The following is a 17,604-nucleotide window of genomic DNA, read 5'->3' as shown; positions in this document are numbered from 1 at the left end:
AAGGGAACAGAGGGATTAGGGTGGTAGGGGAGGTGCAGGAAATGAGACATCTTCTGCTGTATTTGCTTTCATGTGGAGTTAAAGTGACTCCATTTGTCAAGCTTTTGAAGGTAAGAAGATAAAGTGGAAGCTTTTTTTTTTAAGTGGCCTGGGGTTTGTGTTTCATGAATTCTGTAGATAACATCTTGAACAATCTAGTTTGCTGTCTTGAAAGCCATGACATCTAGGTGTGCTTCACAGGTATGGCTTAATGTCACAGAGGTGGGGGGATGCACAGCTATCACTGATACCATTGGGATGGTTGAGTGGAAAATTTCAGATGGTGCATAGTGGCACTTCTGTGATATTAATGCTAGAAGCAGACTAACAGCTTCTCATTGCCTCATTTTCAGTTGCTTAAAACCATCAGAAATGAAGATTCACACCAAAAGCTTTTTCTTTCATATTTGTGTTGGGAATGAGTTGTCTGTATGCAGTAAAATTATTACAGATTTGCAAACCACTTTGTTATTGGCAGTATGGAGAGAAAAAGATGCATGATTCCCTTCTGTAAGGATATCTGTATAACTTCACATGACTTCCATAAATTAACAGACATAATAAATGTTAATGTCTTACATTTTCTATTTCCAACTTTTTTCATAAACAAATGCTCACAACATCAATATTTTTGATTTTTAAAAGCTGTTTCCACTATGATCATGCAAACTCCCCTCCTAGCTATGAGTTCACTTATTCTCAACTTAATAGTCTATTACTTCAGACTTTCAACCATTTTCATAAATTATATGCAAGTTAACTTTCACAAGATATCAGGAGCACAAATTGCCAAATTTTGACTGTGCAGATAATATATGTTTAAATGGAATGTGTTTCAGCATTCAGAGCTTGCTTATTTGCTGGAAGGAAGTAGATGATTTAGAGAAAACTTACACTATAAACCATTTTTTTCTTATAAGTAAAATAGGAAGTTTCATCTGGCCTACTGAAATCTGCAAAACTAGTATTTGGAATATTTAAACTAAACGGCATTTTGGAGCAATTCAAAAAAAGTCACTGCAACTTAAACTGCAACTGCCTTGAACTTTTTTTTTCCTTTTTTTTAAATTTTTTTTTCTTTTTCTTTTTTTTTCTTTTTTTTTTTCTTTTTTTTCCTTTTATTTTCTTGGGTTTTTTTTCCTCCTGTAAGGCAATTCTCTTTTCACCTACGTCCATTAATTAGAAAGGACACTGTCAGGTGTGAGACTATATGGAAGTTTTAATCTGGGTTATAGTCAGCAATATTTACAGAAGGACTGCGACTGTGACTGAGTCATGAAAAGAAAAAAAAGCTGAGTTATAGTAGTAAAACAAGAATGTAAAGCTCATTGACATTGGAAAGGAAACTCTGTATTACAAAAAATGTTAATTGCTAATGATACATAATGATGGAGACATTGTGGGGGTGCTTAGCCTGACACTGTCCTCCCTTGAAGTCCTGATAAGGTGTCCAGGATCACATAATTTTTAGGACATTTTTAAGTTTGGAAAACTACTACCAGTTAGGTTGGTGCTACTACCAGTGAGTCAACTGTAAAGTCTCAAGGGCAATTTTAAAAACAAGAAGCTTTCAGATAAGCTTATAGACTAGAAATGGAAACTATTAAGTAGTAAATAGGAAAGTTTAATGTACTTAGGAGGGGAAAACTATTAAACAGTATGTCAAGGGTAACAAAAGTTGTTTCCAACATGTAAAAAAGTCTTAAAATTATGAATCAATTATTGATAACAAATAATTTTCTCTCATATCTAATATTAGTCTACCAGAAATTTGGTTGAAGTGTTGTAGTAAAAGATACAGTTGGATGAAAAGATAAAAGTGAAACTTAAAACTTTATAATATTGTATTATTATTCTTCTCTCTTCACTGTTTAATAGTTTTAAAAGTAATATATAAAAGGGTGCAAGCAGATTGGGTTTTTTTCTTTTCTGTTCATTTGGCTCTGTTGAATCTAACTTTGCATGCTTTGCTGTTTTTTACCCCCTTTCTCACTTCCAGGAAGAGAGCCCCCTGAGTGTGTCTAGCCCAGAGTGTATTGGTACCTGGCTGCATTACACCAGTGGTGTGGGTACTGGGCGTCGAAGACGCAGATCAGGGGAACAAATCACTTCTTCCCCTGTCTCCCCTAAATCACTGGCTTTCACATCCAGTATTTTTGGCTCATGGCAACAGGTTTTTAAACTTTACTTCATTAAACATTTTATGCATTCCAAGCAACAACTGTCTTTAAGGACATCTAATCCCTTTGTATGGATTATATTTCAAGCAATACCTCCACTTCTTAAAATTACTGCCAAGAATGTTTGGGGGAAAAAGAGCAAGTGCATGTTTTTCCACTGAGTGTTTTACACGCTTTCATAAAAATTTGGTTTCTTTATAGGAATTGCAAATGTTACCACAGTAAAAAAGACTTAGTGTACTAAGTAATGAAAGAGAATTATGCTTTGGTTTAGTTGTCCTTTAAGACTTTAAAACCAGCATTGCTTAATTTGGTGGTAGGTAAATTAAAAAAAAAAAAAATTAATTGCAACCAATGCCATTTAAAATAATTTATCTGGTACTTCATGTCTCTATTCAAAACTTGTTTTGCATATATCATATTTTCAGTGGCCTGGTATTAACTATTGCAGGGAAAAAACTCCAGCACTAATAATTCTTGCCATCTGTATCCGGAAGTGTCTGAAACTCCCAACACAGTACATCATCCATTGACTTGTACAATATTTTGAAGATTGTTCCTTGTAATGGGGGGGGAGGGGAAAGCAGGAAAAAAAAGAAATAGTGAATGTTTTGGAAGTACCAGTGAAGATCTAAAGCTATTCAGAATAGCAAGATATTGTTTACATGTAGGACAATGGATGGTGTTCTGTAACCATATCCTTTTTCTTTGAAAATTTTCATAATTTATTATGGAAAATTCTAAGACTATTTACATTTGGAGAAGTTTATATCAGCAAAGGCTGTGAGCATCTGAAGATTATATTGATTGAGCCTGTGCATGGTCAGTGATCGTATGGTGTCCTCAATAGCTTGTCTGTCTTTCCTTCCCTCCCCTCCTTTTTTCACTACAGGCGCAGTTTAGGAAAATACATTTGGTAAAATGAAATAAAATGTCTCAAATGTCTCATATCAGTCTTGGTCTGTGTCCTCTCTCATTCTGAATGCTTGCTTTGCACCACTTCATTGCAAGGAACTCATATGTGAAATGGACTCCCTTCAGAAGGGGATATTGCATGATCTTTCATGTTTCCTTTACATATTTTTACTAACACTTATCATACAGCTTATTAACACCTGTGTCTGAAACAGGCTGCTGTATCAAATTAAATGGATGTTTCATGCTGCTGTTCTACTTCCCCTTATTTTTCTGTTTCTTATATCCAGGTCCTATCAGAAAGCAATAGTAACTTACGAACACCAAGAACTATTCTGGAACAAAAGCAGAGTGGTCTAGGTATGTGCCTACAGTTGAAAATTTGTTTGATGTTACCAGCTTTTCATCTGCCTGCTGTTCTCAGTGGTTGCATATTCTTCGAACAGCTTTTTTTTAACAGGATCCAATAGTTCTTGTTATCAATAACATATTCTGAGTGTCTGCCTACAGACTGGACAATTTTTTTGCAGGAAAATTTTAAAATAAATTATAACTGAAAAGAGAAAATTGTTTGAGACTGTTCGTACTACTGATTCTGTAATGCTCACAACAGGTACACAGGATTGTTTTTAACATAAAGTAAATTTTTAAGATAATGTAATTTCTGATTGAGCTTTTGAATTTTGCAAGAATCTTTTGGATTAAAATGGCCTGCTCTGGAAACAGTTAAAACACTTTTCTTGGAAATTTCTGTTTCCTACTGTGGGCAATTGATGAAAGTGAAGATATTTTTCCAAGGGGAGGGGGATGAGGAACAAACATACAGTTTCTTGATAGTATCAAGGGTTTTGCACATATTCCCTCTCCTAAAATTAATTTCTTCTTTTCAGCATTAGAATGAATCATATTATCAAAGGCTTCTTTTCAGATTTTCTTAATTCAAATGGTGCTTTTCTGTTGCTTTATTAAACAGGCATACAGATGACTCACATGCAAAAAAATGAAATCATGCACTACTGTAAATCAATATTGCTTTTTTTTTCTGTGTGTCTTTTTGTGGGAAAAATTAAGTTCAAAAAAATGCATAACCTGTATGCATAAACTTAGAAGTAGCTTTTCCTTTATTTGCAAAGATACGTATTTTTTGTATGTTTAATCTTTCTGTGATACTTTTCTTCCCATTATATTTTTCCCATAGTAAAATGCATACATCAGGTGCTCTTGTTTATAGAAGTCCTGGTTTTTATTATGTGCTTGCTAAAGTTAAATGAATTTTCTTTTGTGTGACACAATATGGCTTGTGGAATTTCATGTATTTTGGTGTAGATTAAGGTATTTGGTGTGAAAGGCTTTTGCCACAGACCAGGCACCAATTTATTTTGGCTGTGATTGGTCACATGTGCTAGTAATGTTTTCCCTCACTGGATTGTTATAAGTAATGAAAGGAAGTATTGCTGGTTTTCAAAAAAAAAATGCTGCTACTTATCTAAAATGTAATAGATAAGTTCTGAGTAAAAAGCGCTTCTCCTTTCAACTAGTACTAAAATGTAAAGGAAAAAAATTGCAACTTTTTTTCCATTATGTTCATTGTTGTATGTAAGTTTCATTAATGGTTGACGATTACATAAGTTATTTTTATATTTTTGTCTGTGGCTTTCAGTGATTCGTTTAAACTCCCATTCTAGTGGCAGGAATGCATGAGTTGTAACAAAGTACTGTCACTTGCATGGAGCTGTGCAAAAGTCTTCTCAGGAAGGGAAGTCGAGTTAAACTTGATGAAACTTTTAGGTATTGTCAGTTTGTAATGTCAGTAATGGTAACTGAAATATGAATAGAGTATTTCCAATTTGGTTAAGATTTTATTGGGGTTAGAAGTATTTCCACATACTAAGTCTGTGGAACTTCATGAGTACTTCATAGCCTGTCATCTCAAAGGTTGATTTGGATGAAAGCAATTAGCAGTATTTTTCCAGTTTATATTTGTGTCAGGAATACAGATTTTCAAAGACACAACTTTAACATCATCATCATCAATCATCTTCGTCGTCATCATCTTCTTAATTTTGTTTTGTTGTTTTGTTTATGTTTGCATTGATGCTAACTGGTAACTTTTTTTTACCAAAAGCGAAAACAGGACAAGAACTCATTTTGTTAAAGCCAATCCTCTCTTTGCACATATAGCAGAGTGTGCTGTTTCATGAGTAGAAGCACAATAAATTATGATAGTTTCAGCCTACAAGTCCCACTCTGACATTACAAGCATATTGTGAACCTGTCCAAGGCACTGCCAAAAGCTGCCTTTTGTGTGGTAAGAGCCATGTGCTTGCATGCTGCATGCATCCCCAATGTGAATGGACGAACACCTGGTTGTTGTATGTATTTTCTCTAACTCCCATCAGGGTCTCACTGTGCGGGCCTGTTTAGCACCTCAGTGCTCGGGGGTTCTTCAAGTGCACCTAACCTACAGGATTATGCTCGTACTCATCGTAAAAAGCTGACTTCTTCTGGCTTCATAGATGGTATGTGCACACTCTCGCACATGCACGCACAACCCATGTGCCACATTGAACTTCTAAAGATTTTAATGGAATCCTAGAATCTTTGGCCTTAGTATTAATTTTATGAGTTTCTATTGCTTCTTTATTGCCCATAGCTTGCCTATGTTTAACTTAATAGCATAGTTAATTCTTACTTGTCTTGAATTGACTACCAGATCACTTGTAATGTGCGCCAGGAGATTCTAGCAAGTGCATTTTTTAAGTAAACTGAAAGTTTTGTTTTTAAATTCTTAAATCATTTTAATCTCTAGTTTTTATCACTGCTAATTGATCTTGAAATTAAATAAGTTATTTGGAGCATATACAAGGAATGAAATGATAAAGTAATAAGTTAAATACTGATGGTGAAAATTTTAGGATTCCTGACCTTTTTATTTGGTGGGGTTTGGATTACAAAGGAGCAGGAGATTCTCAGTTGTGGATAGTCTGGGATAGTGAAGAAACTCTCTCACTAGATTTCAGAACGTAAAGATACCAAAGCACACCTTTATAACTCTTGAGGTGAAACAGTATTCATGCTGTTTTCCCCCCGACTTCACTACTCAGTGTTTGAGTCTAACCTGAATAACCTTGTATGCCAGAATCACCAGCTCATTCTGCTTGTTTTCATAAACTTCATTACACGTCTTGTAGTTTACCAACAATCCGAATTTTCTTCTTTTAACATCTGTTTAGATTTTAGTCTTTTTCCTTGGTCCCTTCTGCATGACACTCACTTCTAATACCTTCTCATCTTTTCTTTTTTCCTTTCTTCTTCCTTTCCTATTTTAAAATCTCCCTCTTTTGGTAGCTGTTACAAATTTCAGGTACCTGTTTTTCTCTTTCTCAGACACCACACGCGGTTCTGCTGTTAAAAGGTTTTCTATCTCATTTGCTCGACACCCAACCAATGGTACGTTTTGCTTTTATTTTAAAAACAAAATCGAAAACAAAAGGTTCCTTGCTTCATCCCTTTTATTTTTATTTCAAATACGGGGTGTACAGTATCATCCAGCTGTCTGTTGTTCCTAACTTCAAGCACAACTCCAAATATATTTGTAATCATTAGATACCCTAAATCCTTTCTTTACCATTCATTAGAATAAATACAACATCAAAATTCATTCCTTAGAAAAATCTGTGAAAAAAAAAAAAAATAAGTGCTACTGTTAATCATGATCTCTTTAATAAATTATTCTCCGCAAGTTCTTATGTGATCAGACTGTATGGTACAAGATACAGACAATGAAATCTGATCTTATTAGGCATACACTTCTTGATAGCTGCTGCTTCTTCTTTGTCTTTCTCCTGCTGAACTGATTTTCTGAGCCTGCCCATTCTAAAATAAATCACTGAATTGACAGCTGGAGTTATCTTCTTGAAGTGATGCTAAATTACAAAAACTAAAGCAGAAGCTAAATTGCTATATTTTTCATGGGACAAAAATTTATTTTACCTTATACTTCTCTGTTCATCAGATGTGCAAATTACTTAAATATTGCACTAAAAATCACAGCAAGAGAGCTGTGACTTCTTGAGCAGCATTGACCTCTTGAACTTCAAGAGTGAGAGTTAACTGTCTTCAGTTTGCAAAAATTCTCGTTTAACACACAGGACAGAGGTATGTCTTTTTCTTCCTCAGCAAAATATTTTGCACCTCCCTTTCTACATGATTAAATTGGCCCCAGATATATCCTGTTCATGAAAAGTAGACTCACTCTTCAGCACCCATCGGACCTGAATGTAGCTTTTCCAGATTTCTTAACTGCAGTTTTAAAATGTGCATGACTGCTGGCTGAGTTCAGTGATAGTGATACTGAAATCGCAGTGGAAATCATCAGTATTTTCATGTTAGATTAAAAATACATTTGCTTAGAAAGAAAGTTTCAAAAAAAAGTCTCGAGTTTTTGTTTGGCTTTGCTTAGAAGCAGTCTTTTGTTACATTCATTTTAAACCCATAGTGACTTTTTTGCACTGCAGTGCTTCTTGAAAGAAAACTGTAGTAAGGCTGAATTTATACCATTAAGACTGTGGTTGATCTAAAAGGCCAAATCTAGTGTCCTATTTCAAATGGAAAAGTCAGGAGTACATTTTTTTTTATGTTAAGACTCAAACCAAACAAAATTTCCTAAACATACAAGGTCAGAAAGTAAGAACTACATTTGAGAATCTGTGGTTAATATGATTACTTTCTGTTCCATTTAGTCACTTTTTGTGACTCCGTTCTTTAAAAAAAAGATCTAAATAGCTTTTTTTGATCACACTGGTTGTTCTGATTCATTTAATGCAGCAGTTTTACCACACATCTTCAACAAGACCAATGCATGCAGTACGAGCTCCTGTGAACCCTAAGTATATTGCAGGTTTCCAAGGGTTCTCTACTAACATAACTCCATACTGATGTTGTTTCGTCTGTCCTCTGGACTATCACTTTGATTATCCTTGTCCCTTTCACTCTGTTTTTTTCTTACTTTTATGTTGTTATCACACCCTCTTAACTCATTTCAGACTACCCCCCCATCTTTAGTTCAAGGAACATGGTGAAACAAGTATCTTCTGAAAATGCTATACCTTATTTTCTGGGCCTCTGCAGAACACCCACACCTCTTTAGGTGCTGGTCCATTTCCTCTGTGGAATTTCTAGGCTCCAGTGGTATGTCTCTACAGCTTTTGAATCTTAAGACAGCAGGGTGGCTTTTTGAGATGCTGCGTTAACCCTTTCATTGTCTTGCCTTTTGATGCTTTAAGAACAAATACAGCCAAAGATCAAAGGCTGTTAGTGTACAGGAAATTGCCTTCTTAAAGGGATACTGTCGGGCTTCTTCATCATAAAATTTCAAATTTATTTCTCATAACGTCATACAATACTTATAAGAAAATGTTCAAATAAAACCCTACATGCAGATTTCCAGATTATGGTTTAAGCCATATCCCTTAGACATAAAGATACTACAATGACTTTATGGGATATGATTAGCGGACAGCAGAATTGTCAAAAGTCAACAAAAAATTTGGAGGGGAAATTCCTAAACCAATAAAATTTTATTTCTTCTCTTTTTTTTTTAAAGGGCATGAGTGCATTTTGGAATTCCTTTCTGGTTCTCTATAACATGGACTATAACAATAATAGTTACAAAAAAGTTAACCTGACATTGTCCCACTTCATTAATTGCAAAATCAGAAAAACATTCTCATTCAAGTGGTAGTTACTTTTCTGTCAGGGTAAAGAGAAATCTTACGTTTTACTGTAATGCAACGAAAGGGTTTGCGCTTTACATGCATGCATGTAGTTATTTAGGGTATTAATATCTATGCCAAGCATCTTAGTGCTTACACTGAAAGTTAGCTACTGACCTTATAGGGGAGTAGAAATTAACAGTATGGTGCTGTTTCTTTTGTATACAAACCCCAAGTTTTCATGAAATGCCACATTTTGTTTATAATCTAAGTGAAGCTGACATAAGTACACTTTAGTTGGTTGAATATTTGTAGCAATGGTCCCTGAAACTTGAGTATGGCCAAGGTGGATCTAAATATAAGTATAGACATTTGGGGGTTGAAATCTTGTTGAATTTCTTCCTTATGCAAAGTACTAATGGGGAGTGAATGGGCAACATTGGATATCACAGGAACATTGTTGCTTATTATTTTATGGAAAAGAACAGTTCACAGTCATAATGCTATCTCGAATGTACCTTGAACTGAAATTCTAAACATTATCTCATTCACTATTGCTTCTTCATGTAATTGTCTTAGCAGAAATTTACAGTATTGAATTGCAAAGTTTTAATGTTACAGCTGTATGTTGAAAACACTAATGGACATATTTTCCTCTTCTGAAATGCAATTGGATGAAAAGCTGTTTATTGAGTTACCACACTTTAGAGGACTGAAAATTATTTTTTAGCCAAGATGTTTAAATGCTTTTTAGTCTGTTAGTAATATGAATAAGCATGGTTAGTGTATGATCAATACTAACATAGAAAAGCATAGTCCAAAAAATTCTTAGATTTTTGGGTTGCTTTACTTACTTGTTCTAATATATGAAATTTCTAGTCTTTTAATACTGTTTTTAAATGCACAAAGGTAGGTGTATATCTGTCTCAGAAAGTAAAACCATGTAGCCTCAAGGTATAAAAATGCTAACAGTGGTTTTCCTTTGATATTAAAGGCAACAGTTTGTTTTCACAGAATACTGAAGATGATAGAACATGAATTCTGCAAATTTATTTCTTGGAAGATACAGCATTTTTAGCTCTTTTCTGCTAACAAAATAGCTATCCTACTTTCTTGCATGAATGAATTATCTATCTAGTCTTGTGCCAGGTATGAGAATGAGTAGGAGAAATTCTACCTTTTCCTGACTTTTTTTTTTTTTTTTTTAAAGTTATCTGCTAAGTTTGTCCTAAAGGGAAATTATCTTTTCATGAACTGATTTGGGAGTAGAGCACAGTTCTAATGTTTGAATAATTTATGTGTACCCATGTACTTCATGTGTACACGGGATTTGTATCCCATGGTATGTTACACAGTATCTTTAGCTTAGTATATGCTGGAAATTGGCTCACCTTGTTCGGACTCCTGTAATACTTAATTTCCATGATTTCAAGAGTCCTATGCCTGCACATGCTAATGTGCACTTTTTATCATGCATTAATGCAGTACCTTAAATCCTGTCTTATGTTTGGAAATCTCTTTTTTTTTATTATTTTTTTCATTTAGGTTTTGAACTGTATTCCATGGTGCCTTCTATCTGCCCTTTGGAAACTCTACACAATTCCTTGTCTCTGAAGCAGGTGGATGAATTTCTTGCTTCTGTTGCTGCTCCATCAAGGGAAAATCTACAGGAGACATGTACTGGTTTTAGTTTGTAATTATGCTAATTTTAAATTCTTAACTATTGTCTAGTTAATCCTTGCAGTGTTTTGCAGTTAACAAGTAAACTGGGAATACTGCTTTTGAAGAAAATGAAAATGTACATAAACCATAATTTTACATTTTCCACTATCCTTTTGTGGGTATGGACACTTACAATTCATTGAAGTAATGTCTCTCTTGGCTGAGGTAGTAAATTAAGGATTTAATGAAATCATAGTCAGTTTATTGCCTTTATTATTACATTGACTTCTCTGTACTGTCCGCGCTGTCAGCTGAATCACAGGTAATGCTTTTCAAGGAGCATGCAGTATTCCCAGCTTTATACTGTACTGTTGTACTGGCAGTAACTTCAGCAGAATAGTATTGCATTTACACGTAAAACTTTGTTATTTCCTGTTTCTTTCAATATTACTTGGGGTTTCACCTGTAGACTGCTTTTCTTATCTTTTTAGCAGTTTCTGCTGCATGTTTAGGTGATCTTGAAAAGAAATACAGCTGAGTTCTATCCATGTGCATGTGTCTGGGAAAATGATTTCCCATTGTGATTCTACTGCTGTGTCTTTGGAAATGGTTTCAGTTAGGTCAGATTTACCACATATTAAGATGCTTATAATGTGTCAGGTGATTGAAAATCATTCTTACTAAGGAAGTGTTTAAAGACTCATGCTTTGATCAGAAAACTTGTACTTGCAAGTACTGATACAACAGTATTCTACCTGTTAGGACTTTTCCCTTTTTTCTGCTGCAGGATTTTTCCTTTTTTTCCCCCCTATTATTTTATACAGTTTAGATTTTAATCAGCAGCTTATTTGATAGGGTATGCCTCCTATATTTGAGAAGGAATATAAGCAATTTAAGAAAATTGATGTTACTGAAAAAGAGCTCAGTGAAACTTACAAGTATAGGAAAATTCTCAGCTATTTAAGATGCCTTTTTATACTGGTTAGGAAGTTTGTGTGTCTTCAAAATCCGTTCAGAATTGAGAGTATACAAGATGAAGAAATACTGAAAACCAAAATGTCATACTTCTAGAGTACGGTTGTCACCTCTCTACCAAGGAGTGGTTGGAAAATAGACCTGATACAGTTAAAGTTGTAGATGTTTAGCTCTCCTGCTTTCCTGTACTATTTGGAAGTTGTCTAGAGATTAATGCATTGTGTGCACTTTTCATAGACATGTTGGACTCAAGGCCGATTCAGGTGCAATCTCCTATAACATATGCAATCTCACAGAACCTGTGGGAAATAGCACTAATGCTTTTGCCAATCTTCTGGCAAAGCACCTGTTACTGAAATTCTCTCTTAACAGCATGAACTTATTATGTTGCTTTCTGAGGTAAAAAAGAGATTTTTAGAATTGTCTTTCATGTTGTGAAGTTTCGACACTAGAGTTGAAAATCAGTAGGTGAGCAGCCAGTTGTATGAATGTGGTGTCTATTTTGCTGGATGGATACACAGTCCTGTGGTTACAGTTTTTGACATCTGGCTCTGGTGAGAATATTTTTATTAATAATGATTCTTTTTTTCACCACCATTTCAGCTTCTCCAACTTACCTGATGCCCCTTTCAGGAAGAAAAATTTCTTTAAATACATTTACCCCTGCAAAAATTCAACCAACTCCACTTGAAACTTTGCCTGAAAGGCTAGCTGTAGAGAAACTAACATTATGTAAGTAATTCTGTCAAAGGCAAAATGACTAACTGGATTATTTCCAACAGCATAATTCTTCTTACATATTACATGACTTCATAGGGCAGCTATTAACATTCCACACATAAGTGGAATAATTTTGTGGGTCAGTGAGAACTCAATAGCATTGCACAAATACCTTTAGCAGTAAAACTGTGTTAATAGTTACTTTTTCTTATCCTCTGAATTGTTCCATTTTCTGTGGCCTGAAGTTCATGAGCTTTTGCTTTGAAGTATGACAGCTATCTCCAAGTAAGACGAAGTAAATTCACTTATTTAAGTGGCAGAATTGCTAAGATGTTTTCTGAACACCTAATGTAGAGCTCTGTGACCCTGTTCAGACTAAAGCTGCCAATAACAAGATGATGCATTCAATCATTAGAATATTCAGTCTGAACTGCTGGCTAGCTACACTGTCTGCTTTTGGATGGTTGTACTGTTTAGAGACCAAATTTCACTTGGATTTCAGATTTCATTAGATAGTGTAGCTTATTTGTTTCTGTCCTAGGTAACATGCATTTTTCTTGCCTTTGGTGCTTTTTAGCATGGATATTAAGTGTAAAACCTAGTACTTCTTTTCTCTCTATTTGTACAGCTACCCTTGGATCTCCTGTTAATGTATCTAATATTAAACCACCTCTTGAAGAGGCCTCACAAGATGCAGAACTTCGTGGTGAAACTCTTTCTGAGGAGAAATGATCAGACAAAACTGGAAACAACTTCCTAAACAGTTCTTTGGTGTGAATTCAAGCAAATTACTGAGCTTTCAAAAGCCATTCATGTCTGCAATTCATAGTGCACTTAAGAATCTTTAGTTTATACATGGTTAACCAGTGTGCACAGTATTTAGGTCAAGTGTCTTTTCTCATTTCCTAAAACATTTCAGGAAATATACTACTTATCAGTTTGATGAACTGCACAGCTTTTAATGGAAAAGCTGCACATGAACTTTTTCTGTGTCTTCAAATATCTACTGTAAACCTGTACAAAAAGAAAATGGTATGTGTTACAGTGGCTCTGTTGATGTCACTGTTATGAAGGCATTGTCTGTTGTCATCACGAACTTCTATTTTCAGGAATTTATAATCTTCCTGTGAATTTCTTCTGTGTGCTGAACCATAACACTTATCTTGACTTGTTTTTAATTTAACTACATTTCCAAAGAGATCTCTTTTCCTTGGTTTGGAGATAAGCAGATGTTTTCTGCATTTTAATTATTTTATATCATATATGCTGCAATAATTAGGCATGATGGAGTGATTTCATGTATCAGCACTTTTGACTACTCTTTTTTTTTTCTGTGTTTACATCAGACCTGTAACATTCAACTCTACCTTCTCTTTTATTGTTTGGTATACATGTTTGTATACGGGTACCTGTATATCATCCAGCAGATAAAACTGTCTTTTATATGTTTTTATCAAAACCTTCTTACGTTTACTAAAAAAGACAGTTTTATTTTCTTTGCCATATGTTTCTACAATAAGGTGATATTAAAAAGCACGTTTTGTAGAAGGAGAAATGGTTACAGCTGGTCTGCTAGTAGGTTTAGTCTAAAAATTGTAAATATTCCATCTATGCTTTATTATCATCCTTTCAGCAAAGAGAGAGACTGTGGACCACCAGAACTCAGTGCATACTGTTGCAAAATACTCAGGATTCGTCATGGCCTGGGAATTTTCATACCTCCCTCCTTCCAGTCTAGGTGGTTGACAGCAGCTCTCAAAAAAACAAACAAAAAACAAACAAACAAAAAAAAAAAACAACCAAAAAAACAAACAAACAACAAAAAAAGGCAAAAAACCCCCAAAATAAAAACAAACAAAAAAACCACAAAAAAAAAAAGGAAAAAAACATTTTATAAGAGATGTAAGAAGCATTTGTAAATTGGTGGAACATGGAGTTATGGGGTTATTTAGAATAATCATCCAGTCTAAGCAATTATTTTAATTTTCTTCTGTAGCATGAAAAATTACTGGGTTATAAGTATCCCAGATGTATGAAAATATAGACCACTTCTTCAAATGTCTGAGTAGTAAGAATGGACTTCATAAGTGCAAGTTAGGTAATTCCTTTCATGTTTAAGCTGCAGAAGACATAGCTTACAAGTAAGATGTTTAGGTAGGGCTCTTACTCATCTCCAGAGCCAGTGCAACTATAGTTACATTCACTTTGCCACAGGGTCTTTTTTCAGTGTTTACCATATATGAAATGGCTTCAGCAGACTATTTCTAACAATGCTGGTTAAATACCAAAATCTGAAGGGTTTCACAGCTATATACTTCAAGAATTTCATTTCCTGTAGTGTAATTGTGTTATTGATAATGTTGGTCTTGCATACAACTGAATGTACGCTTGTTTACCGTTAAAAAAAAAAAAAAAACAACTGTAGAAATTTAAGTATATTTATCATTCCAGTCAACCAAAGCTGTGGCATAACTTTTTTTATGTGCTCCTAAATAAAATCAAGGTCACTGGCAACTTCTCTCTATTGTGTTTTCTTTTAAAAGCACTGTGAAGTGTAGTGAGTAGTTGATGAAGTAATCTCAATGGAAAACAATTTACATATCAGCCATTAATTTACAAATAAGCCAGAATTTCTCTTGCTGTTAAGGATGTGGCATAAAAGAAATGACAATATCACTTTATACTGAAGTCACTCCTCAAAAAGATAAGTGGCAGTCACTCTCCTCAGTGCTTTGTTGTGTTCCAGAATGGTAATGTCAAATACAGAACCACGGTGAGTGCTCTTCTACTTCCTATCGAGACTTGACAATAGGACACAACATGGACTGCACAGTTTTGAACCTATTTTTAATTCAGTTTCTTTATGCAATAGCACTGTCTCTCACAAACTTTTTGAACTGTACATCCTATTCCAACCAGATTTGACAGAGGTCAGAGAACATGGTTACAGAAAATCAGTGGTCAAATATGAGTGTAACTCCCAAAATACTATCACCCTGCAATGTAGTTTAAGTAATTATTTAGCTTAGCATTTCTTCAAAAATGAAGCGTCATTACAAAACAGACCAAACCAAAAAAAGTGTGTGAAAACTCGTAAAATTAATTTAAATACTGTTTTATGTTGTATGATTCTTTATTTTAATAAATAAATTTCAGTTATGTAATTATCCAAGCACATAGAAGTTGTTAAGGGAAAGCAGATGTGCTTCCACAGTTCAGTTTTGTAGAAAATCATATAATCAAGCCTAGGGACATATGCATACAAGAAATAATTATACATATTATTATATAATAGTATATCAAAAATAATGATCATACATTGAACAATATCAGCAGAAACAGTTCAAAGGATGATGGCAGAAGAGATGTAACAAAGATTTTTAAAACACATTTCAGTGCAATAGACAAGTGGCAGAATGTATGGATTTAAGACTACTTTCTGTCATCTAACATAGATGGAAGCATAATATTCCTTTATATTTCGTGTATTTTTTCTTTATCAGTTTACAGCAATTTTATTTTTGACAGACTCATGAGTAACTTTATAAAGAAAAAATAGCAAAAACTTTGCAAAAAGTCAAGTCTACAAGAAGCAGTGTAAGAAAAGAAGTGTACTTTCTATTAGTAGTTCATGTTTCTTTTATTTTTCTTTCTAAATAATGGTTTTCATTTTGCATGCTTTTGTGAGGAGGACAAATTTCATTGAGTATTTTTACATACTAATTTTTTGATTCCCTCACTTAGCCTTAAAAACAACCATCTTGTGCTCTGAAATACAGAACTGGTGTAACACCAAAGCAGTCCAGAGTATTACTATGGAAAACAGATGTTGAATAAAAAAACAGGCTAAATATTTTATGTATAAAGAGAATGTGTGAGTGTGTGAATGGCATCAAATGTGGGCCTAGGAGGAGGAGAATGTACTAAATACAGAGAACATCCATATCATAAAAGGTAGAAGCTAGTGTAAAAAAGACCTTACAGGAAGCTTAAATTCTACCTTGATAGAAAAACAGTTCTAAAGTGAACTTGCTTAAAAAAAAAAAAAAAATAGACTGGATTAAAAAGTTGTCACTGTGCCACACAATGTATGAATGCAGTATATAGAAATAGACTTCTAATCCAGAGTTCAAAAAATTAGAATTTACAGATCTCCATCCTGTTCAGTCAAAGAGAGAAAAGTCACTGACGAGGGAAGACAACGTAATTGGGTGACATGCTTCTTTGGTCTGGGTACACCTGTTTTACTAAATATCCTATTTCATCTCTCCAGAAGAAGGAATAACTGCTCCTTTATTTAGTAAGATTATTTGTTGCGTACAAATAATACTAACACAAGTACTAAAACGTGAATCTTTTAAAATCTGAGTATAAGTCCGTTCAGACTTCCTGTCTTACTTGTCTTCAGACTCTTGATAGCTTCTTCATTTCCCTTTTGGATGACGGCTCGGAATATATTTAGACTTTAAAATTACATGTAAAGCTTCCATAAATTATTTTAAAAGGCTGCTCTGGAAAGTATTTTGAACTTTATGAATTTAAACTAAGAGACTCTAGACATTTTTAAAGAGCAGTTGCACAGAACATGTGAAGTTGCAAATACTGAAAAGTAGAAAGGAAAACAAAGGAAAAAACCCAAAAGAATTCAAAAGACTGAAATGACATTGTATTTGAAATAGAAAAAGCAAAAACCTGGAGATTCTTGCCTTTTTTTGCTTCAGTATTATTTATGAGTAAGTAAGTACAGGCTAAAACTGTGTGCAGCTCTGGCCCGCAAAAATTAAGAATGATGCCAAGGCACCTGAAGACATCCAGAGGAAGACAACCAAGCAGGCAGAAGGGCTGGGAGGTCTGTTCTGCAAGGAGTGGTGAGGTTTGATTAGTTTAGAGAGAAGGAGGCTGAGGGGCAACATCATTGCTCTGTTCCGCTCCCAGAGGAGGGGAAGTGGTGCTGAGCTCTTCTCCCTGCAATTCAGCAACAGGGTGTGTGGGAATGGTTCAAAGCTGCATCAGGGGAGGTTCTGACTGGACATTAGGAAGCTTTTTTTTTTTCTGAGAGGGTGGTCAAACCCTGGCACAGGCTTTCTAGAGAGGTGGTTGATACCCTGAGCCTGTCGGTGCCTTAAAAACGGGCATCTGGATAAAGTCCTTCATAACGGGCTTTAAATTTGGGCAGCCCTGAAATGGTCAAGCAGTTAAACTACGGTGATCATTGTAGGTCCCTTCCAATTGAACTATTCTATTCTATCTATTCTATTCTATTCTATTCTATTCTATTCTATTCTATTCTATTCTATTCTTAATTGCCATACATTTTAGCCTCAACATAGGCTATGCATTCAACCCAAAAGCAGTTAGGTTAAACAAGGATCATAGGAACACACAGTAACTCAGGATGG

General features: G+C 34.6%; 1 protein-coding gene across 11 annotated transcripts in view; it reads left to right on the top strand.

Annotated features, from left to right (window-relative positions):
- PPIP5K2 (diphosphoinositol pentakisphosphate kinase 2) overlaps nucleotides 1-14,719 on the top strand; it is a 48,679-nt gene extending 33,960 nt beyond the window's left edge. Inside the window, exons 25-31 of one of the 11 annotated variants that reach the window (XM_032095832.1) lie at nucleotides 2,039-2,212; nucleotides 3,425-3,494; nucleotides 5,534-5,653; nucleotides 6,522-6,584; nucleotides 10,394-10,525; nucleotides 12,089-12,217; nucleotides 12,834-14,719. In XM_032095832.1, the coding sequence (XP_031951723.1) occupies nucleotides 2,039-2,212; nucleotides 3,425-3,494; nucleotides 5,534-5,653; nucleotides 6,522-6,584; nucleotides 10,394-10,525; nucleotides 12,089-12,217; nucleotides 12,834-12,937 (792 nt within the window). In that variant the 3' untranslated portion in view covers nucleotides 12,938-14,719. The other 10 variants (XM_032095834.1, XR_004237442.1, XR_004237443.1 and 7 more) reach the window with 10 other exon arrangements.
- Nucleotides 14,720-17,604: the final 2,885 nt, after the last annotated feature.

This window comes from Corvus moneduloides, chromosome Z, assembly GCF_009650955.1.
Source record: "Corvus moneduloides isolate bCorMon1 chromosome Z, bCorMon1.pri, whole genome shotgun sequence".
NCBI classification, from domain to species: Eukaryota; Metazoa; Chordata; class Aves; order Passeriformes; family Corvidae; genus Corvus; species Corvus moneduloides.
The sequence above is the reverse complement of the archived record's forward strand: the minus strand, read 5'-3'. Positions and strand labels throughout refer to the sequence as shown.